The 24276-nt window shown below is 39.2% G+C and overlaps 1 protein-coding gene across 2 annotated transcripts in view; it reads right to left on the bottom strand.

The window, feature by feature from the left end:
- The window catches only part of VGLL4 (vestigial like family member 4), a 91016-nt gene that overhangs the window by 26425 nt on the left and 40315 nt on the right, over nt 1-24276 (bottom strand). Inside the window, exons 1-2 of one of the 2 annotated variants that reach the window (XM_013945282.2) lie at nt 23194-23686; nt 591-780 (exon numbers count right to left, since the gene is read on the bottom strand). In XM_013945282.2, the coding sequence (XP_013800736.1) occupies nt 591-780; nt 23194-23275 (272 nt within the window). In that variant the 5' untranslated portion in view covers nt 23276-23686. Of the gene's footprint in view, nt 1-590; nt 781-23193; nt 23687-24276 lie in introns of those variants that run through there. The other variant, XM_067303858.1, reaches the window with a different exon arrangement.

The following is a 24276-nucleotide window of genomic DNA, read 5'->3' as shown; positions in this document are numbered from 1 at the left end:
GAGAACACAGCAAGAATGGCATCTGATGATTACCCAGCACATGCACCTAACTCATCAACACCTTACCTGTACGAAAAATTCCACATCCAACTGTGAGAGCTGGAGCGCAATAGTATAAATAATGTTTAGCAACAACTGCAGCTTGCCCAGTTGTCAAGGCAGACTACAGAGCAGCTGGCTCTCAATCTCCTGGCCTCAGAAAAATGCAAAGCACTTCTGTTTCTCCTCCTTTTGCTTCCCCACCCTCCGTCAGCAGAGTACAAAGTGCTCAGGGTCTGGAGATGTGAAAGGAGCAGATTACAAAGAACAAAAACCCCAGTATTTTACAAATTGCAAGGTGAGTATAAATGTTTTGCTATAAATAGTTGAGTCAGGCTAATTCCTGTTACTTGCTGTTGTACAAAAACAAAACAAAGCAAAAAGCCACCTATCTAATTATGCCAGCCTTTGTGCAGATCTTCCATACACACTAGAACAAAGGAAGAGTCTAGCCCGAAGTCTGACGTACAATATGGTTTTTAGCCCACACAGAGATGTAGAGGATATCACTAGTTTCTATGAGTCATGGGTATTAAAAACAAGACACTTACAGATGCGGATTGAATATTCGACTCATTTTAGAAACATGTTCATTTTCACAGTCTAGCTCATCATCCCCTTGGTCCATGCTGAGCTTTCTCTTGTTGGGGCTGATAGGAGGAGGGCCTGTTCGATGGTTGGTTAGAGCAGAGGATACTGGAAGAGACTGCATTCTGGGCTCGCCTCTTAGAGCTGCTTCACCTACAGGAAGAAGACAAGCAAGAATGAAGATGGCAGGGAAAACAGGTAAAACAGCATGCTTTTTAAAAACATTTTTACAGAAAAAATATTCAAAGAGTAAAAAGACGTGCTATGCCAGGTGTGCAGGCACATTTAAGACATGGCTGTGAGCTAAATAAGGAATCATAAGCTCTATCTCAGTGCTTTATGCTGGAATACAGTAACAGTTGAAAAAAGGTAATGCAAGAAGGGTCAACTCATCCCAGATGAGTTAAAAGGTTGAGCTAAAACATCTTCCTAATAGTTTTTTTTTTAATTCAGAAGCATTCCTTCTTACCAGCTGCCATTCTAACACTGAACTTGCCTTACCTCATTCTGCAAAGCATGACTGTTCACAATGAAATACGCTTTGTTCCCTTTCTTATGGCTGTGGTTTTAAATTCCAGGACTACAGTTCACATTTATGCCAAATACTCAAGATATAAAACTGAATAAACTTTGAAATTCTTAAATTATTCCTTCCTTGTATAAAAAGCTGTCCAAAACAAGCATGTCTGGTATATAACCACGCAAGGTAAAAATCAAGGAAAAAACTGGAACTTGCTGATGCAAGTGTAAATTTGTCCTTAAATGTCCCTCTCTATGCTTTTACACTATGTTTGTAGCAATGAACAAAAGAACACATTTCTTCAGCACTACAGTCATAAAACTTCAATTCTAAGAAAGATAATTTTTGACCAGGCAGACTGGCAGCACACTGAGTAGATCATACATTTTATACAGTCTAACACTTGGCAGAAAATGCCATTCACAGCATGCAGGAGTTATGTATAAATAATTTTAGAAATGAAACAATTAGCTCCTATATGAACACATTCAAATATTGTTACTAAATATGCATTAAAATTTGACCGTAGTACTTCTCTCATTTCATTTTAACGTCTGACTGCTGCTATAGCCCAAAGGACAGTGCTACCTTTCACCAACAGTTATGGACTCCACTGAAACATCCTTACAGCTACAGTCTATTTAGGCTTCACAGAGATTTGAAGATGTTAATAATTTACTTTTGAAACTTTATAAGGGGCTTGGAGACCAGCTAAATTATCAGTGTTACCTTTTCTGGTAACGTCCCCAAAATAGCCACTTTTGTTAGATTTTAAAATTTGTATTTTTCCTATACTGCCAAAGAATTTTGTTTTCTACATAGCCGTAATTTTCGGAACTAAAATTAGGATAAAGTTAACTCCATCTACAGCCCTGAGGTACCTGAGAAAGGAAATCTTTGTATGCCACCACACATTTCACACCATCACCGAGGCTGCTGATTTATAGAACGCTGCCCTAATTCCACACATGACAAATACTATTTTGTTGGAAAAAGAATGAGTGAGGAGAAAACCTCCTGAATGTTTACCAGTAAAAATAAACATTTTGCCAATTTAGTCAGCATAATATAAACTAGCAAATATACAGTGACCTATAATACACCACAAGTCAGGATTTCTATTAAAGACTCTGGCACCAAATCTAAACTGGAACTTTCCATTTCAGCTCTAAAGAGTAAAAACTGGGCTCTGCTGCAGATGCTCCAAGACAGACACCCAGACACCTTCCTGTTGTTTCAAGCAAAATGTTACAGGGTAATCCCCCCCTCCAAGCACTCTAATGTCACAAGAACCTTGTATCAAGATGAAGACCTGTCATTTGAAATAACTGTCATATCCATAAAAACTCTATTTTTTTCACCTTTGTATTTTGCCAGTAGAGACCTCCGCCTACGTTGTACTCATATTCTTGCACAAACTTAATTCGACTTTAGAAGCAAATCACAACGTACCAAGTTCTCTCGATGAGGAATCTCCCTCATTTCTGTCTTTGAAAAATAAATTAATATCAATGCCTAAGGATAAACCTTTCATCAGGGAAGGTTTGTGCTACTCTCATTCCACTGACAGGCCCTCACGCCTCCTCCCTCTGCAGCCCCTCCAATTACTTCCGAGGACGCAGACGCTGAGTCCCAAGCGCTCTGCAGGCACCCAGCTCCCACGGATTCCTCCTGAGCAATTCCCGACTAGAACGCAGCCAGGCTAAATACCCATGTAAAGCGGACTCTGGTGCTTGCACAAGACAAAGTCTCTAAACACAGTCTAGCAAGCAAGCTAGAAACTTCTCCCTTTCCCCAGTCAATAGCCATGAGCTTCATATTGTGCAATTACCTTGTTGGGATTTTCTTCCCCCCCCCCCATTTTTTTTTTTTAATTATATGTATGGTAACAACAGCATTTATAAATTAACATTGAGTGCAAAGTCTGGCAAAAATACTATTGCTGACTTATGCTGGAAATAAAGAAACCCATTTTAATGAAATTTAGCAAGCAAGGAATGGCTCCTAATGAAAGCGCCTCCATTTTTGTAAGGCGCTTCCCGTATTGTAAAGGGACACGGTGATTATGCAGGGTACGCCGAGGCCTTCGGGTATGTTTGGCAGTTCTGGTGTTTTCACCTGTAGCATCACAGGGCCAAAATCAATCAAATTACCCCAACTTCAGCTTAATGACGACTGGGGCAGGGCTGCCCGGGGGTAGGGCAGTAAGAGCTCGTACACAGCCAAGCCCTGAGCGGACGGGCTGGGAGACGCTGAGCGCCTTCGCGGGAAAAGGCGCGAGCGGCCAGTCCTCAGCGTCTGCTGTAGCCCACCCCGCGGGCACAGGGCAAGCAGAAGAGTGCATGTAACAGGGTAAGGTCACAGGGAAGATATCCCTGCACTGTTGCTGGGGATAAACTGCATATACGTATTACTGTATTTGTACTGCATCACAAGTTCTCATGTGGCCTGTATGGCTGATTAGGGCTGAAATTGCTTTATGTTTAAATAAATAAGACTTCTTCATTTCCCACTGCTTTCCTGCTTACCAAACTTGAATTTAAACCAGACAGAGAGAAACCACAGCAGAGTCTACCAAACAAAATGCTGTTTTACTGACTAGATGTGTCTCCCCCATCTGACCACGCTCCATGGCAACCAGACTCGGATCACACAGCTGGCAAGGCAACACTCTGATAAAACAACTGTATTTTATAAAATTCCCCAAGTCCATACTCCAGCCTTCAAAATTCATTACTGCAAAGGCTTGCCTGCCCTGCCCCTGAGAGCACAGATAGCAAACACATTTATTGGGCCTCTCGTAGTACTTCTCCTGGTTTCAAGCAGCAGCTGCTCCAAGGCACTCTGTATCTGCTCCTTCCTAACAGGTCTCCGCAGCACTATTCCTACTCGTCGTGCGCATGCTCTCGCGCCTTTTTTTTTTTTTTTTTTTTAATTAAAACTGTTGGGCAACACGATAAAGCACAGACAAGCTAAATGGAGACACCGTGACGTACTGTCTGCCCATCTACCAGGACTGCGGGAATACACTCAGCTGACAGAAGTCCAGGCAGTCCGCAAGCATGTTCTTCGTTTTAGCCACTTATGAGCCTAAACTGAAAGCAATTCAAATTATCACATGTAAATTAAACTATATGTTTGCAGAAACAGCATGTCTCTCTTCAGACACATATACCACCAAGATAGTTCTCTGTAAACACTGGATCTTTAACATTATTTGTGTTTCTCTTGCAGTTCAGTCAGCAGTATCTGCGTCCCTACTGAAATGTTCATACAATACAAACATCACAACAGCAAAAGTCATGTTTTTACAAGTGTGGATTTGACAGCAAGACACCAGAGAAGTCTTAAAATATGTCTGAGAACTCCAGGAGTCACCAAGACTGGAAAAAAAAAAATACACTATTTTGGCCACTAGCTTTCTTTCTCCCTGACCCAGCAACTCAGTATGGGCTGCACTCAGACGCGGCTACCATATCCTATTCCCCCTCCCAATTTCCTCTCTCCTGCTGGCTATCATTAATCCATAAAATCTGAGCATTAATTACAACCCAGAAGTAAAAGGCTTCATCTTTCCAACTGAAGATTTACATGATACAGGCCTTAAGACAGGCTGAAATAAAACTCGAGCGCTGCCCCTCTTCCTTTCTCTCTCTCTGCTCTGCCTCCAACGAGCAGATTTGCCCGCAGCAGTAAAATTCCTAACACCCTTATTAACTTTGCAAAAAAGTCATCAGTTGTGTTGTCTATCGACAGGGTCCTTAGCTTTAAGGGCTTTGGTTAAATTGCTGTGACTGCAGGCCACTCTATTAATAAAATCACCAGCATTAGTGTTTAAACAGACTTTACACTTTTAATTACTTTTTCCAGTATCTCCACGCAGACAAGCTCTCATTACTAAAAGAAGTTGCCTCGTGTTCTTAGGTCCAGACATTCCCCAGAACCAACAGTACATGAACAGATTTTCAAGAGTGGTTTTCTCTACTAATCCAAGATCAAAATGTAGCCCTCATGACACATGAAACACTTCTTTTGAAAAGCCAAGACATTTACAAAAGCTATATATGTGAAAAGGATACTCTAAAATAAAACTTTTTATGCTCCCTCCCTAGATTCTAACAATCATGATGAGATTAAAATGCAAACGAAAGGATTTATAAACTATTGCATGTTTTGCTTCTACTATCTCAAACACACAAGTCAGTCTGTGCCAACATAAATCAGGATAAATGACATTAAAATTCCAATTCATGGACAAAAATCACATGATTTGAAATACCACATACCAAGCAGGGAATGCGCTTCAATTTATGAATTCAACAGTTATCAAAACAAGCTATTAAAACAATAAAAAAACCCACAATATACTATCACAGAATTAACTTATTGGTGCTGTCAACTCACTAGCTTTGGTAATACTTCACAGCATGGTATACATTGTAAGAAAAGTGATATCCCTGAAATTGTGAAATTCCCCCAAAATTAAATCTGCATCAAATATTTAGACTACAGACAATCTTAAAAGCCCATAATTTTTATACAGATTTACTTCACTTGTATGAACAAAGAAAATGAATGAATCCCTTCAGATTCCTCAGTAGTAAATCTTTGTTCCATGATAAAAGATATCCTAAGAAACAGTCACAAATTATATTAATTATGTAATTGCTGAAAACTTCTATAAACTCCCCCTAAAACAAAAAAATTCTTTACGTAAAAGATCATTTCTCATCACTATTTTATTTCTGGACTGTAATTTTGATAAAAGATTTAAACAAGAATCCATTCTGGGAAGTACCCTGCCAAATGCTATAAAGGAAGTCACAGTAGTCCCTATTTGCCTTGTAGTATATAAAACTATGCCCACCTGGAGAACATAACAAAACAGCAAACTACAGGAACAACAAAAAATTAGTATTAATGAAAACAGTCTAATCATAAAATGCTGCTATGAAACTAAGACCTTGGAAAAACTTTTTTATTATAGGCGATAGAGTTCTTTCAGTAGCAAACTTGCCAATACACATATTTGATATCAGACCTCACCAACTTTCTTGCAAGATAACAAAAAGGGAATTTAGGGACCCAAAAAGTCACATACACATTTACAGAAAAATTGGCAAAATCCTGTTCTCATCCATTTACAAACATATGAAAAGCACTTACTCCTGGAACCAAGCTCTGGCCACCACTGTGCAGAGATGTGTGCCAGAAACCCATGGCCAAAAACAAAACACAGTGTTTAAATCGAATAGTCTGTTCTGGCTCCTCCACCTGACCGAGCCTGCCAATAAGGGACGCATTATGCTTGACATTGCAAACAAGAACATAAAATAGTGACTTCTGCACTCACTCACCTCCACCCACTTTTTCCTCCCCTTTGGGTCAAAACACTGCAGAAAGAAAGGAGCCAGGATTTAGGTACAAGGATACCACTTGCAGATGGCAGGCATGCTTGCTGGAGGACTCTTTCAAAAAAACAAACAAACAAAACCCCCCAAACCTCACACATTGCTATTCTGAGCCGAGTAGCACAGGCTACCGCAGAGTCCAGCTTGATAGGCCTTGAAAATGCTCTATTCCATAGAAAACCCTATGTTGTGACAGGCAGAAAATTTCTAAAATTGCCCGGCCAAACCTAACTGTAATTGCTTATTCTAGTGTAGTTTGAAAAACTGATTACATCATCTCACATTCTCTCTCATCATATTGCAATACCTCGGCTGTACGAAATAGCGTAGGCATTCTCCCGGTACTTAAATTGACTTATACGGGTAACTGTTTCAATTCTACAAACTACTTTATAAACATAAGACAAGTAAAAAGTCTCTCCTGACTGCTCCAACTCCAGCTGATATACTCTTCACTGCTAACCAGGTAGCTACTAAAGGAGTTTCCTTTTAGCACATTTTAGGTGTTGAGGAAAAAAAAAAAAAAAGTAAAAACATATCTTGGTAAGTATGCAAGAAGTTGATGGTATGGAAAGAAGGGCAGCAGACAGGCCGAAAGGAAGTGGGATGGAACAATTCTAAGGCTCCAGTCTGGCAGAGCTTCCTAATGCCGTAACGCTATCCTCCAGTATGCTCAGTCCCTATGGCAAATCTCAGTTTTCACACCTCAGCAATCCTGACGGTGGGGCTCTGTTGCCTTCCAACCCAACAGTGGGCTCAGGCATAGGTTTAACTGTAGAGCATGAGACTACGTGATAAATTTGAACATCTCCCTTTAAGATAACACCCCATTTAGCTAACTCTTGCAACACCTCTCTGAGCTTTTTTCTGCTTACAGTACATGAATTCAGGCAATCTACAGCTTAAAAAATAAATAAATAAAAAATTCCCATTAGCTTGCAGACAAGATTGAAATGCAGTCAAAGCTAAATTCAACTAGTCTCCAAATAAACAGTGCCAATAACCTCCACAACACTTGTTACTCTCAACGTCAAAGAAGGATTTCCCTCAGCTAAAGACTGAAATTCTTTTTTGGCTCAGAAAGCAAGATTATTCCTAAAGAACGGTCCTTTCTTAGCCTCTTTGCCAACTTCTCCAAGAAAAGCATACATGAAACATTTCAAATCAACTAAAATTAAACTAACTAAACTAATACAAGTTATCATTACATCTTTTCTCGATGTTTTAGAGGCTCACGTAAAAGGCAAGCTGCTGCACTAAGCACAGCTACCATAAGCCCAGGTGCAGAAAGCGCCACTGGCACCAGCACAGTAGGACACAGGGACCGGCCAGCCCTGCTGAGCAATACCTGCGAGGCAGGCAAGATTGCAAGCAACTACAAAACAGCGCACTGTCCTACACCGACACAGCCTTACGCTCAGGCTAATCCTGTGTCAGCATGGTTCAGACGGGTACCATCCTTGTTCCAGTCAAAGTCATGATAATCTATATAGTAGTGCCTAAAGGAAACAGGGTCAAAGAGCACAAACTAACAGCCCAATATAAGCAGTCTTGAGCATACTTTAAAACCCACAAGTAACACTTTGCAGAAGAAGCTAATGAAGGCAGAACTGTTAAAACTCTCAGACCAATCACTGTATTTGCCATGTAGGAGATTGTAGATTACCCTTATTTGGTGCAGAATAGCATGACCCAACAAGGGCACACCAGACAGGAAAGGTGCAAAAGAGAGAGAGGAGGACATGAGGAGAAGTATCGTGTACATTTTCTACAGAAAACAGTAAATTTCACTTTCTTGTATTTCCTTAGAGAACATGACATTAGTATTCCCTGGTCAGCAAAAAGAGGCAGGCCCCATTTAATTCCTTGGCAAAATATACTGCATTGTAAGTACTATGAGAAGTACTGGTGTATCTCTCTATGTAACATGTAGTATAGTAGTATAGCATGTGCGTGCATATATAAAAATTTCATTATATTATATACATTTTTATATATAATTTTATAGTATAAAATTATATATATACACTTTGTGCATGTGCGTGTTTGTGTCTGTGCATGTGTGTGTGTATTTATATGTAGAGTAACACTGATATTCAGTCATTTAGCTCTTTCAAAGGGCCCATTTCAGAGCTAGGTAGCTTAAATCAGTAGTTTAAACCTCTAGTAAGAGTCCAGGCTAGTCTCTGTGGACTAGACCCAAGCAAAGAGGTGAATTTCCACCAGTTCTGGTGGTTTAAGATAAGACTCTCCATCTCATTTTCACCTTGTAACCTGGTCTGAATGCTTTTGGGGAACATGCACTTGAGCAAGTGGGAAATGAAGACCATGTTGATTGGTACAGTAATTCCTAATAGAGAAAATAAGTCCAGAATATGCATTAAAACTACAACCATGCAAAGTTTAAGCAAGAAACATGTCATTAAGATTCAGTATAATTTATTTGCAAAACTATTATATGACAAACTCTCACATTTCTGATCTGCAGATTTTAAAAGTTGCCAGATTAAAAGTTTGACTACACATGACATTTTTTCAACGTGATAATAAGATTTTTATTAAAAATGTAATGTAAAACACTATCAGTAAAAATTGCAAATGAAATATCATTGTTAGTCAACATATTCAGAATGATGGTGGTTTCTAGATACAGGTGTTCTTTCTTTTGTCACTCAGCTGAATGACTTACTGGGTAACATAAAAGACAGGAAAGCAGAACTGATCAAAGACTAGCCTGGCTTTCAGGAGAAACAATCAAAGCTAGAAAACTTGCCATCTATTTCAAAAGTAAATCCAAGTCACAGCAAGGTCACAACAGAAAAAAAAAAAGGTGCTTAAGCAGTATTTCAACATCCTAAATAATATCTTGTAACCATGCAATTTCATGCAATGAAAAAGAGAGACAAAGAAGTTCAGTTTTTGAAAACACAAACCTGAGTAATTCCTCCTAAGCAGACAGAGAAGCATTTGCTGCCTTTTTGTTCTTTAATATTGTGTTTATTAGTGGACAGGCATGTAGATTTTCAGATCTGAATCAACACATGTTCAGCTCAACACATGTTCAGGTTGATACTTCATGTTCTTAAAAATGAGTCTAAGAACAGTAAAGTTCTCCCTTTTTATCTTTGCCTATATACATCAAGATCTTAATGCACATGTTCTTACTTTCAGCCAGAAATGTACAACTTTATCCTGATGCATCTGTCTAAGCTCTGCCTAATAGTTTGGTTTTCCTGGGGCATAATGCCCACCTTTCCACTGTTCTGCCATACTTAAAAATTATGAATTGATTAAATATCATAGAACACAGAATGCAGAGATGAGAGATATGAGTTTACAACAGATTATGCACCTTGGTTTGCTTTAAACTTTTTAGTAATGCTAGGACAGATAAGATCCTGTTACATATATTAAACTCTAGACTGTTGTGCTGCGTAGTCCATGCCCTTCATGGAGACAAGTATAGTCAGGGTCTTCTAAATTAACCATTTTTCAAACATTAAAGAAGTTTATTTGTAATGTGTTCATATTAAAATTAAATACACAATATATCATGCACTGTATTTTCCCTGAGCATTGGAAGGAAAAGGTGCTACGCAAAGGTTAAAAAATATATTCTTTTTGGAATTAGAGAATATTTTGAGATACACTGCATGATTTCATAATAGTTTACTATAAACATGCTCCAGACACCTTTTGTCACATTATTCTCCTTTGCTTCATGTGCAAAAATTCATAGCATCAATAAAAATAAGCTTTCTAAAAGAAGAGCAAAATCTGATATTGCACTTTTAAGCAATGTTTCTTTCAATCTCATTTTATTTTTCCCCAGAGTCGTCTCCAAAAAGAGAAGATATTAATGGTATTATTTAAAATACAAACACAAAAACATATACATTCAAAATATATTAGTAACAAATATGCATGTATGGGTGGGTGGTTCCCTCTGGAATGGATCTGGAGAAAAGTAGGGTCACTGCTTAAAACGCTGTATTTTGTTCAAGTCCTGCAAAGCTCAGTGCAGAAGTTCCCAAACTGCATTCCCACTAGTTGCATGCAATGACCTCAAACTGGTAAGAAAAAAAAAAAAAAAAAGAAAGAAAGTCATAAAAAGCAAAGAAGTCCTGGTTACTGCATTTTCCCCATATAGCGTTTGGCCAAACAATCAAATGCTAAAAGCTGCTGTTGCCAAAGGACAGCAGAAGATGGTATTGGAGGCAAGCCTTAATAACAGGCACATGGACAGACACGCAACCAAGAGCTGCTCCAGCCTTCACGAACACCAGCATGATAATCTCTTCCTAAACCAAGGTGAAAGGAATAAATTGCATTTAGCCTAATGGAAAACAGAAGAAACTCCAATTTCATTTTTGTTTTTCTGCTACGTGATTTCAGCCCGTCTGAGACGGACTCACATATTTAAGGAACACAGAGCCCCTTCAACCAAGCTGGACAGAATATTGAAAACTTTAATCCACAGAGTGTCAGAACAATTCCAACCCATCTCCCACAACGAATCCATTGTAGAGAACAAAACCCCTTTGTCCTTCAAAATGGGCTCCAAAATCCCTTTTACAGGGGGAAGGAAAGAGAAGAATGACAACTGGGCAGTGCAGTCAAGCACTCTGAATCCAACAGCAAACTACATGAGCCATTCAGATGGAAGAAAGATATGGTCTTTAGCCCATGCTATTTATGTAGAAAAAGAGGAAGAGAGATGTCAGCTTGCCAATTTGTTATATAAAGATCTGAAGAGTTTTATGGTAATTGGTGGTAGTAACTCAGGACACTGAGATATGACAGCCAGTGCCTCACACTACAGCAGAGAATGGTTTCAAGTTCAACATAAACCCTACAAAACTGAAAAATATAGATCCTTCAACCCATCGGCTTTATGGTATTCTAAGAGACAACCCAGTAATCTTCCGCAGATGCTGCTCACGTGTAGTGTTTTAAAAAGCCCAAACTTGCAAAATCTTCATTTTCTAGAAAATCCCAGGAAACATTATGCCTCATGAGAAAAGAGAGGAAAGGCTGCCATATAATTTGTCAGGGAAGACAGCTTTGGTATAAAGAAACATACATTTAAAAATCCCAAATATTACTATTCCTCTTTATAGGATTGCCTCCTCCCCCTCCTAGAAACAAAAGACCCCCCCCCCCCAGAAAACACAGTGAGGAAAAGAATCAAATTAATTTAATTCTGTTTCTCTAGCACAGCAGTTTTTAACCTTGGGTTCGTGGCATGTAACTAAGAGAAGTAATTTTATTGATATTTAAACTCACTATGAAGAGATCCACAGGAAAATTTTAGGCAATCATGGAGTACAAGACTTGGAAAACTTCTGTTCCAGTAGAAGACTCTAGTTACCAAAAACCTGGTACCAGAGGGCATTATTTCACTTCCTCCTCAAAAGACTGAAGATAATGGATCTGAATTAATGCTCCTTCCCACTCTAAGAGTCAGCACTACTACACTGTGACACAGATTGATAGAAGTTGTCAGATTAAAAGAGATAAAAGGAAAGACAACCCTATGGTGTTAAGGAACAGATGGGAACACAGTCTAAATCATAGCTGGACAGTTTATTTCACAAGAAGGAGGGTAGTTTATGGGGCCAAGCTGCAGGGTCACTTGTAATAAATGTTCTCTCCAAGAGGAAGCTCGGGCAGGAAAGATGGAGGGAGGGACTGTGTTTGCTACCAAGAATCCCATGCTGACTGGACAGCATTTTGCAGAGACTGCGGGCACTGAGGGCAGGTTTTCCAGAACTCTTGAAAGAACACAAGCATAAATTTGTTTTTTTGAAGTTACCTTGATAGTCGTAGGATTGGAATAGGTGAGCAATACCAAAGTTACGCTGTCCTTCTCAAAGACCTTCAGTTAGGACTTCATCTTCCTTCCCCCTATACTTACTAATCTTTGGCTGAAACTCCCTTTTATTAACCTAACTCCAGACTTCTTGTTTATTTCCTTATTCCAAAGCTGCAGAAACAGCTCATTCCTGACTCTCGCTCCTTCACAAAACACAGGAAAAAAGGGAAGTGCAGATGGATTGATAAAAGGAAGGTCACAAAAAGTGTCAGTTGTGTGTCTGTGCCCCACCATTCATATGAGACTAGCTCCACAAGATCCAGGAATTAAATCTCTCACCACATGTTACTATGATATCACTCCCCAGTTAATTATGAATTAAATTGGTGCCATCTTGCCGCAAAGAATTCCAGTCCACATGTCCTTCTGCTCATCCTTCCCCATTTGACTTGAACAATGCACACCCTGCACACTTCTGCAGATCTCTGCCTTCCATCAGACATTAAAGATGTTCTACTCCACAATTAAGTATGCACTCTATTAAATACCACTCTGACAGTTTTTAATGAAACCCAACAGTCACTGCAGGGGCAGTGAGACACAATTAAAAAGGTTTCAAAGCACTGCTTTAGGTCATAAATGGGTTATCAGTTTGGCTTTTGACGAGTCTTACGTTGCATGGCCACAGTTGGACAGCTATTTAATTGAAGTTTCTCATCCCCTTCAACTCTTCATCTAAAGAGAACATAAAATTAACTAACAGCATCAGTGGACACATTCCTTTTATGCAACTCAACAGGACTCAAATATAAAAGCACCGACCTGCAGAGGTCCTGCAGCTCAAAGAGGGGAACTTAACACTTTTCTATCCTACTATTCTTTGTAAGAGCTCAGCCCTTCTGTAAGCTAAAAATACTCGACTGTTTCCAGTGAAACAGCTTTCATCATCTCAGGTTTAAAAGACACCACCATGAATCCACTCTAGATGAGGCACAGTCACACTAGATTTTAGTCTGAAAGCTCCTGTTCCACCCACAATTGCTGACCAGGAAACAGAGGTATAGTGCATGTACCGTCAACCAAAATTTCAAAATCAGAAGTTTTCTCTGTTTAGCTGATCAATTATAATTTTTATTTGCACATTGCAAAGCAAACAGGTAATAGCATATTTAGGTTACTAACAGATCACAGTAATGCTTAATGGCAAAGTATTACAATCAAGGCATTATAAATGTTGCTCTCAGCTTCACTCCCGACTTACATGAACTTAATCAATTACAACTCCTATTTGCCTCAGTCTCCCCTCTCTAAATAAGGATAACACTTGCTATTTCTTGGTGTAGCTGAAGGTTGAATTAATTACACTTTACCAAGGATTAGGATTCTTCAGAGAGGCTCAAAATGACAAGAAAAAGTACAAGACATTACAATGAGTATCAAAACATTTGTTATCACACTTGTTTCTAAATGGCCTCACTGAGAAACACTTCAAACCAAATAGTATAGTGTTGAATTTACTATACCATAAAAAAACCAAAACACCCTTGGTACATTCACAGATTAGCTGTTAAGGCAAGTGCACAGTACTACAAGCAAACAGTCTTAGAAATTAGAAATCTTGAGGATTTTTAAAGTAAGATAACTTAAAAATTTTGCTGACAAGCAAAATCAGATACATTTGTTACAAAAAAGTGATAAGAGACAACTCCGGCTAAAAAAAGCGGAGCCAGTCAAGACGCCATGAACATCCCTGCTGGATCTCCAGTGTTTGCCACCTCTGGGAAAGGGCTCTGTGCGATGCCTGCAGCAAGGCACGAGCCACGAGCTCAGCTCCTAACTGCAGCCCTGGCTCCAGGACCCTCCGCAGGCAGCAAAAGCGCGCGCGTCAGCATTCGCCCAGCTGCTTTGGCGCGATTTAATTTACGCTGACCACAGAGCGACTGCGATAGCTCTCTGAGATGCCACAGCATGCAAACCGAAGGGTGGGGGTTAAACAAGCAGCAATGCGCACCAGATGTCTGAGGAGGACATCTAAAAGATCCGGAGCACAAGGAAGCATATTAAAAAAAAAAAAAAAAAAAACCCTCCTTCCATGCCATAAATATTTATACTAAATCCAAGAAACTGGCCGAGTTCAAACTTGTCTGATATGAATCATACAGCACTTCCCTCACCCCTCTCCATTTAATATGTTCTGTAAAAAACCACCACAAAGGAGGTGCCATAGTCATGTCTACTTTTTTTTTCTTTTAATAAGCTAAGAATATGTTTTGTAAAGCTCCTGCTTTTGAACAGATTATTTTTCAAAGGATATTAACAGAACAACTGGATAGTCTTATTTTAGTTGGCCAACTCCTGTGTGGTATCTTCTGGTCTTCCTAGATTATTTAGATTCATAGAAACAGTTTCCTTTTGACTGGACAACTTTAATTTTCTTCACATGGCCATTTAATAAATTAGGAATGCATCACGCAGAGGAAAACTCCAACTGAATAATATGGAACTGCAAAACAACCATTTTCTGAAGTTTTACAAATATCCGAATCTACTTTCAGAAGTGAAACACACCAAGCGTCAGCAGCTAAGTAACAGAACTGCAGGTCGTACTACTCCTGCCGCCACGTCTCTCGCAACCAGCCTGCACTAGGGCCATTTGTAAGATGAGTAAGTAATCATTCTCAAAAAGACAACAGCTGCCCTAAAAGTCACTTGGCAGCTTTGGTTTTCACTTTTCCTTTACAACGGATTGCTGGGCTCCGAATGAAAACTACAATGGCTATTGCCAAAACAGTTGTTCTATGAATTTTCGTCAGGATAAAACATAATAAACATTTCAATAGGGGATTATACTCCCCTATTGCAGTGCCATTCCTGTCTTGGCTGGCAAAAAGATAGGTTGATCTACTAAGTCTCTCTTATTTTCTAACTAGAATTCATGTTTAAAGATTTAGTCATAAACAAACAAGTGAAAAAAAAACCCTATTTTTTGCATGCTGAGAAATAAATATTAAGCCTTGTAAACCAGGGAGGTGTAATGCTGAGTGATTTCCATGCCTGCCCTGTCTAATAGGTTTCCAGGAAAAACTAGTGCTTTTTAAACATAACTGGTTCCAAACTTTTCCTGGGAGAGCAAAGATATTTCTTGGAACCTGCTAACAAAGTTTGGAAGAGCAGGAGGAAAGTTATATCCTACAGTGCTTGATTCTCGTAGTAGACATGGAGCAGTCCAAAATGCTGAGGAGTCAAAGAGAGGGGTATGAGTCTGTCTTAAACTAATCAGAGAGAGACTCGTGTAACAGTGTATTACACCAAGACAGGAGCCAAAGTTTCTGTGACAGAACTAAGCTAGTACTTACCTGTTGAAAGCATTCATTTATTAGTTATTTAAAACTACTTTTTCCCCCCTCCTCTCCACAAAAGGTATACCGGCTTTCTGCTTTATTCTGAACAATATCTACCTCCACCAATATACACTGCATTGTGGATGATCTTCTCCTCTAAAGACAAAAGCAAAACTAGGCACACAGTGCCATTTAAAATTTTAGGAGGGAAAAGCTAGACTTCACCATGTACTACCACTTTTAACAGGTTCTTCTTTTTTTCACACCAATAACAACAAAGTTAAAACAGCAAAGACAACAGTGTTAATAATAATAATAAAAAAATCTGATACCAAACAGTGCCATAAGAGTTAGGTAAAGGAAACATTCAAAACTGCATTTCATACTTTTTTTCCCCACGCTCATTCTACTTTTCACCTGAGATTTTCACAACTTATAGTTAAATTCCTATTAAAACTATGTAATATCTTTGATAGTTATAGTAGCTACGTAGTATCTTAGTAGATCATTTCATAGTAGCTATTTTGAAGACTCTCCACCTCACTGAGATTTCTGGGTGATTTTTTTTGGCAAGAACCAATACTGTGGTGGTCCCAGAAACACCATTACTTCAACTTCACTGAGGCTGTACAAGAAAAACTGTTATGGAGGTTTTTCCTAATGAATAAAATGCTCCAAGCTCGCCTTATCTTAACAGCAGCGCCAATTTATTCCTGATGGTAAGAATAAAACTCTTTCAATCTCATCCATCTGTAACATGAGGTTTACAAGTTGACAGAGAAAACTCTAATTAAGAGCTCAATTGCCTGTTCAAATTTGAATTTGTGCTAGACGACAACCTATGGCCACTCTTCCCTTCCCACCAAGACTCATAAGATACATGCCAGTACACACCAAGTCACACGCGCTACTGCACCAGCTTGCAGAGATAGGCGTGAGAACATTCGCTCTCTCTTAAAAAGTTGTTTGATGAAGTACCAAGGGAGATCTGCCTCAAGGAGACTAAAACTGTGCATTGTGGCATGTATGGAGTACATACGACTGCATCCACAGTCTGGGTACAATGCTAGTACAACAACTCCTAGCAGCGCTGTAGTCAACTATCACAGTCAACCGTCTACCAAAGTCTATGGGTTTTATTGAAAGGGAAAGGAAACAATGATTCTTTGTGTGTCAAGAAATTGTTACATGCTGATTTGTAAAGTGATTTTGAGGGAGATGATACAAACTGCATGATGAAGAAAAAAATTGGCTGGCTATAAAATAAAATGAAAACCAAAAACACTCATGATTCTTTAACACTGGAAAAGTATAATACAATTTTTGTAAACACTCCTCCAGAAACTTGTGTTCATCACTACCGCATGTTATTATCAGCGAAGAATTATAGGCTCTGTCCTGCTGGATTATTGTTAGTGTAAACAACTTTGCTAAATTGCTTGGCACACAGTCTGCATGCAGCATGTTAAAACTCTGTAGTCTATTCAGCCAAAATCAAATATAAAGGCCCATCTGTATTAATCCTCAAGAAGAAATTAATAGACAACTATTTTCATGCAAAGCAGATATTTAAAAAAGGCAAAACCAATACATATGGATGAACTTTTTCATTCATAATTTTAGATGCCACACAATGAAGACTGTTGTTTAAGCTTTTCATTTTTCTATAAAAGTTCTCTATACAATACAGTGCATTGTTCAAACTCTGGAGCAATTTAAGCTTTTTCAATGTCTCCTAAAATCCCTGGATTTATATCCAAAGAGACTTGGCACTGTAACAAATTTGACTTGTGAGTAACAAGTTACAGCCTTTAAGCAAATTGCTCATTAACACAGAATTCAAATCACTGCTACAGACCTCACTACCTTTTCTCTCTGGGAAAAATGCACTGCCTATCTTACCCATTTGAAAGTTGTGGGATAACCCACTATCATACCTGCTTCTCTCTTTGTTTGAGTTCTCAGTACAAATGCTGAACTAGTATGAAAGGTGAGGAGAACAACAGAACTCCAGGAAAAGAATTTTTAAATCTGACCCAAAGCTATCTTGCCTTTGATGAATGAGGAAAATAAACAGAAATTTGATGTCAATACTGAAAAGGATATTCCCAACTTCATGCCAGGAGGAAATGAGTAAGAAAAGCCCATCTGTGAAGTTGTAGCTCTTTGTTTTTTTCCTAAAGATAAAAGACATTTAAGAGCAAAACCCACAGAATGTTCTCTAAATGTGGGACACTCTGGGTTCCTCTTACTTTACATGACTGATTACTACAAAGTTCAATCTGAACAGAAATTTTACACAGCACTATTAATAAGAACACTTAATTCACTATGAAGGAGATTTCTATTCCATTTATTATTTTATTAATTCTTAATAGAAGCATAGTGTTAAAGTCATTTTATATATTTAGAAACTAAACCAAACTTTGGAGTTAATAGGAGAAACTGATGTTACAAACCCAGAGTAAAACGCAAGATCAGCAAAGAAAACTGTTGGAAACTATTCTTTAGAACTTAAGAAAACATGTTATATGTTGTTAAAAAGCAAATGAAGTTAGCAGAATCTGTTTCAGGCTCTGCATTTGATATCAACATCTAAACTGGCCTTTTTGGGAAGATATACATATACTCAAAATGGCTTGCAGTGCCCTAAGAAAATACACAGCTACGCAAGCTCAATATTGGAGCCAAGTAATGCTTCATTGTTACAGGAAGTCAGTGAAATAATTATGTAATATGCCGCTAACTAATGTAAGCTGTCCTGAAACCAAAAAGGGGTGTTTTTCTATAAATCTGGATCCAATTTTCTTCATTAAAAAAATCCAGTCTTTGGGACTGTCCAGAGAACCCTGCAAAACTATTCCAAGTGCTTCAAGTCTCATAACATGCCTGGGGGATTTCTTAGCATCTTATTGCATTTCTTTATACCTTTCACAGCAGAGCAGTCCAAGCCCTGCGAATGTAGCAATAACACAAAGCATTTGACAATGGGAGAAAGAGGAAGGAAGACAGAAAGCTGCCTTCCACCACACAGCCATCCGTACACTCCCTCAGACAAACAGCAAAATGAAACAAAGCTTTCAGGAGACATTGCACCTTCTCATACATGTTCTACTGGAAACAAGGAGCCCCAACTTGCTAGTCTACCCCTGGAGTCAGTCGAAGAGCAGGATCACCTGAGAGTTGTTTTGTTTAACTGGGAGCCCGCCGTGCCATTACCTCACACACATGGCTCTCAGCGAAAGAATATTGAGCTCAAGTTAAGCGAGTTTCCATAGCAAAACAAGATGCAGATGTTCTACCTCTGAATACATGCTCAGATCAAGTGCTTGTCATTTGAGACGAAGCACTGGGAACTCCAGACCGATACAGAGCGGCTCTGCTTCGTGGCCTTTTCACCTCAGTGAGGACACCAGTCTCCCCTGAGTTTTCCAATGTCTCTGAGCTCATTAGAAAGAAAACAACGATGCTAAAGCACTACTCGTTAAACTGGCCATTGTTGATACCTGGCAGCAAAGGTTTACTAGGAGGATGTCAAGTGTATTCAGGTTAAAAATCAACATCAAGATGCTGAGTCAACAAGTCCCTGATAATTTCTTCTTTTCTAATTGCACCAAATAGATTACAAGAAATTGCTTGAAATAGCTGGTCATTGCTAATACGACTGTCATTTTTCCATCATGGAAGATTGAACATTTCTGTTTCAATGATTTTAAAATTTCATCTTTCATCTGAGAGGGAGAAAAAACTCAAATTTTCTTTTTTATGCAAATTTAAAAGGTCACATTAAGATTTTCCTCCAAAAGCATCATTGAGATTACCATGGGGCATCACCAGGAACTCAAAGCTAGTTATAATAAAACACTCAGAAAGACACACTATCAGCATAAAACAAACCACCCTGAAAAAAGGAAATTGCTTATTCAGTGGTTATAGACCCCCCAGTCAAAAAAAACTTCCACCTCATCCTTGATTATAATCCTTCTGCAAGCTGGGATTGTCTGAATTATGTTTGTATGCACAGTTTTCCATCATGTTACAGAATGGCAGAATAGTGGAGGCTTTGGAGAACATCTAGTCCAATCCCCTGCTTAAAGCAGGGTCAACTAGAGCAGGTTGCTCAGGACCATATCCAGTTGGGTTTTAGGTATCTCCAAAGATGGAGACTCCACAACCTCTCTGGGCAACAGCGTCTAGTGTTTGATCACCCTCACAGTAAGAAAAGGGGTTTTCTTATGTTTGAGAAAACAGTCAACTCCATACTAAGTAAGACGCCATACTACAAAGCACTCAGCTACCCCTGCAACACACTGTTACTTCCTTTTGCTTAATGGGAGAACTTCCTGATCTCCCACTTCCCCCCCCAACCTCAAAAACAAAACAAAAGAAAAAAAAACATACTTTTCTGTCCATAAAGAAGATTCCATCTACAATTAGTCATCATTCCTGTCTCTTCCCCTAGACCTCCACAGAGTAAGCTAAGATCAGAAAAATGTTTTACAAACTAAACAAAGACTAAAGATGTACTCATTTTAATTGTCCATGGCAGACCAAATTTTCCTTAATAGCATTTGGCCAACAAACATTCTCTTAATCACCGGCATGTGATCATGACACCACTTTAGGAACAGAATGAGATGTAGACATATCTGAGGTTTCTTGCACCTACCAGTCAAAAAAGACTAACGAAGTGCTGGCATTAACTCAGTTATCAGAAGCTTGCAGATAGCAAATTACTGTCTGCAACTCTTGCAGGACAAGAAAAAGGAGGACTCCTCTCGGGATGCAAACTATACTCTTCTACTGTCTGCAACTCTTGCAGGACAAGAAAAAGGAGGACTCCTCTCGGGATGCAAACTATACTCTTCTACTCCATGTTGAACTAAAGAGCTGCCAAATGCACACAACAGAAGAACTTTTCCCATTTCTTATGTACCACTACACCTCTTATCCATAAGCTGAAAACCAGCTAGGTGAGAGAACAGTAGCTACAAATCAATGGCATACAATTGCAGTTGCTTATACCATAGGTGAAAAATTACACAAAACAGCTAGTAAACATCATAAAATCATAATAGCACATTTTGCCAACATACAACTCATTTCAAACAGCAAGTGCAAGTGTTTCCAATGAGAATCTAAAGGAGTAGGGAACCCATCTCATTTATTTCCTGTAGGAGATAGGTGCATAATTCTTCCCTCTAAAATTTCAAACCTATTTTCACATCATATAATGTATTTGTGTCTTATCCTACATCTGCAAAAGTACTTCTCAGGAAGATATCTATTTATAAGTAGTTCAAGTATGACCTTCAATAAATCCTAATTAATTGAGTTTGAAAGGGCACTTTGTTCTCAATATACTTACTACCACAGCAGTGTCTTTGAAAAGACAAGATCCATCACTGCTGACACAACTCTCTTATAAAATAAATACTATGGCAGAGGCATGGAAGATCTGTAGGCATCTCTAAAAACACCCTTCAGAGTTCAGTGCAGATGTTGCCAGTGTTTATACTTTTTAAACCACTGGGATATAAACACCTCACTATAAACACCACTGAAGTTTTGCTTTTCTTTTCTTCATTTTTTGTGTGTTTATTTTAGTGTTAAAAATGTTAACTTCCATAGTAAGGAAAATAGCAGCAGATGTTTAAGCTAAACAAAGACTGCTACAGTAGAGTGTATTCCTCAAGCTATTCTTTTACTTTTGAACTACTAAAGCTAAGATCTGTTTAAATAACAACTCTTGGAGAAGAAGGATAGAAAAAGAGAGGCTGGAAAGAACCTCCCATAAATATTAGGCATAATTATAATGAATTGAACTAATGAGCCAAAACTACAGTTGTTCTGCCTTTGTCAACAAAACACTCAGGAACACAGCGCCAGGTAAGAATTTTAATGAAAAACTTCATGGTCATCATCAGTTGTCAGTTACATCCTAATCAAGCATTGGTTATTACAGAGGGCAATGACAAGTTAAAACAAATGAAGAAACCAACAAAAACCCAACTTTCAGGATTCTTTATCCAGCACTCTTGTGGTAATGAAGTTTCAGAGAAGAAAGCACAGAAGGAGAAAGAACATGAAAATGCAACTGGTCTAACAGTAGCTCTGCTCCATATTATTCAATACTGATGAGCAAGCTTGATCTTCTGTAAAACAGATTTATTCAAGCAAATATCTGCATCTTTGTGCAAGAGAGAGAAAGGAGGGGGAAAAAAAAAAAAAGCAGCAGAGATATGACCAGTTCTACAAGGAAGCCTGCCATTTCCCGAAGGCAGGAAATGTGGCCATTCTGATTTAGTGAGAGAAAAGATAGTATTTTCCAGAGTGAGGTTCAGCTCCCTGCCTTCTGGCCTAGTCTTTTTCTAAAGGATGTGAATAGATAGCTCCTTATCCTATCTATACTCTTTACTGTTTCTTCCCTGTAACAACTAGAGCAAGTTTATTTTCCAAATGAACATGGAAAATGTTCCTGCTGAATCAGAAGAAAGATTTCTGCGATGCTTGTGTGTGGCTACAGCAAAAACAGTTCTACTGCCAAGCTGAATTAGCTCAGTGGTGCCTTTCTTTCCAGTTAAAGCCAAGCCATTACCACTTCTTCAAACTGCACGTAGATAAAACTCAACTAGATTAAGAAACTGATTTTACCCCATTACCTCAGGCAACTTCAAAACAGGACTAGATGTCTACAAAATCAAGAGCAAACGCCAACCTACATTAGCTGAAGACAACAAAAGTAAAATTCAGAGTCCACCAAAGCAAAAAAATTACGTTTTCCAACTAGTTGTGTAATTCTTTCCACAGGGGACGGGAGCGTGGGGTGGTTCTTGGGGAAGGAGGGGTGTGCGCGCGGGAGGAGGGGAGGCATCGCGCGGCCAGGGCTTGCTCAGCGCTGCACAGGAAATGAGAAGCCAAACAATGGGCCGCTCTGTGCTCTGCGCACGGCGCCGCGGCAATCCCCAGCGCTGCCCACCAAACTCCTCATTGTTCCCGGCGGAACTGCTGAATCGATATGGAAAATTATTTCAAGACTCGCTGTCTAAAGACGTCTATCTTATGCCTCAAAGCGGCAGCACCTATTTGAGAGGCTGGATTACGAGTAGAAAAGTACATAGCTTATACATGGGTATAAGCGTTAATTTCTTTCACAGCTGCAGAAATTACAAACAAAAACCGTATCATCACAATATAGCAACCAAATAGCAACATATTGCTTTAAACTCATTTATCTAATGTTATCTTCAAGAAAAAATAAAATCAAAGAACACGAAAAGTACTCTTTGTGCAAAAAGGACAGAGAAAACGTGCGGTAAGAAGAAACGTCCTTCCCTTAAACAAAGCCTCAACCACAGCACAAACTGCGAGGTCTCTTGCAACCGACAGCAGAGATTTCCTTGCAGGAGAGAAATTTCATGCTTACAAACAACAGAAAACACACCCGACAAAAGACGCTTTGTGAAATGAAACCATTACCTTCATAGCACAGAATGCCAATATTGTTGTTCATCTTGTCCAAGTATTGGTAGTTCAACAGGTCCATCTTCATAAATAGCATTTATTGGGCTAGCAAAAAAGACCAGCTTATTTGCTTTCGCCCAGAATCAGGGAGAAGGAAGCCAGGCAAATTGAGCCGAGCAGGTTCCCAGCTTCCTAAACTTCACTAGCACAAGGCCCAGTCTTCAGCTAATCAAAACAAAGTATATTAAAGGAAAATTGGAGGGATTAAAACACATACACTCTCCCTTCCAAAGTACTGAAAAGTAAAGGTATACTGTGTCCTTCAGTACAAAGACGACAGTTTTAAAACTTTTCAAGTCTTTTTCCAAATAAAAAAGGGGAAAAAAGAAAGAAAAAAAACAGAAACAAGGGAAATTTCCTAGGACAAAGGCACACCAGTTCTCCTCACAGCCCGCTGCAAGTTAACTGCACTGACATGCAGGCTATGCTTGGTATGACTCGTATGTAAACTAGCTTCCTCTTTCTCTGAGGCAGCGAGGACTGAGCATGCTCAGTGAATCCCTGGAGCTCTTCAAATGTCAGGGATATTTTCTGCACAAGATCAGTCTCTAAATGTACCGAGTGTTTGAAAGAACGAGAAGGAGGAGGTGGAGAGCCTGTACAGAAGGGGCCGTGTCAGAGTCGCCCTTGACAGGAAGCAGCGCTGCCACTGCAGAACGGAGCAGCAGCAGCGGTGGCGGCGGGGGGGCTGGGGGAATCCAGGGAAACAGGGAGGCCTCTGCTGCAGCCTGGGCAGAAGCTGAGCAAGCCAATGCGCGAGCAGGCCAGAGTCACTTCACTTCTGAACAAGAGAAGTGAGCTAAAAGTCAATCTAGTTTAGATGAATTATTTCTTTTCAACTTTTACTTAATTACCCAGCTTGCTTTTCCTCAAACACTAAAATGTCTGTGACTCCTGTTCAGCATGGCCTCAGACATAGCCCAATATTGCTGCAATGAAAAGTAATGCTATTTTACACTAGCGGAACAGAGTTTTCACAGCTCTGATATGATAGTAAGAATTGAAATTAAAGAAATAAGATACAGCAGGTATGCCTGC

Source organism: Apteryx mantelli, chromosome 12 (genome assembly GCF_036417845.1).
Source record: "Apteryx mantelli isolate bAptMan1 chromosome 12, bAptMan1.hap1, whole genome shotgun sequence".
Classification (NCBI taxonomy): Eukaryota; Metazoa; Chordata; class Aves; order Apterygiformes; family Apterygidae; genus Apteryx; species Apteryx mantelli.
The sequence above is the reverse complement of the archived record's forward strand: the minus strand, read 5'-3'. Positions and strand labels throughout refer to the sequence as shown.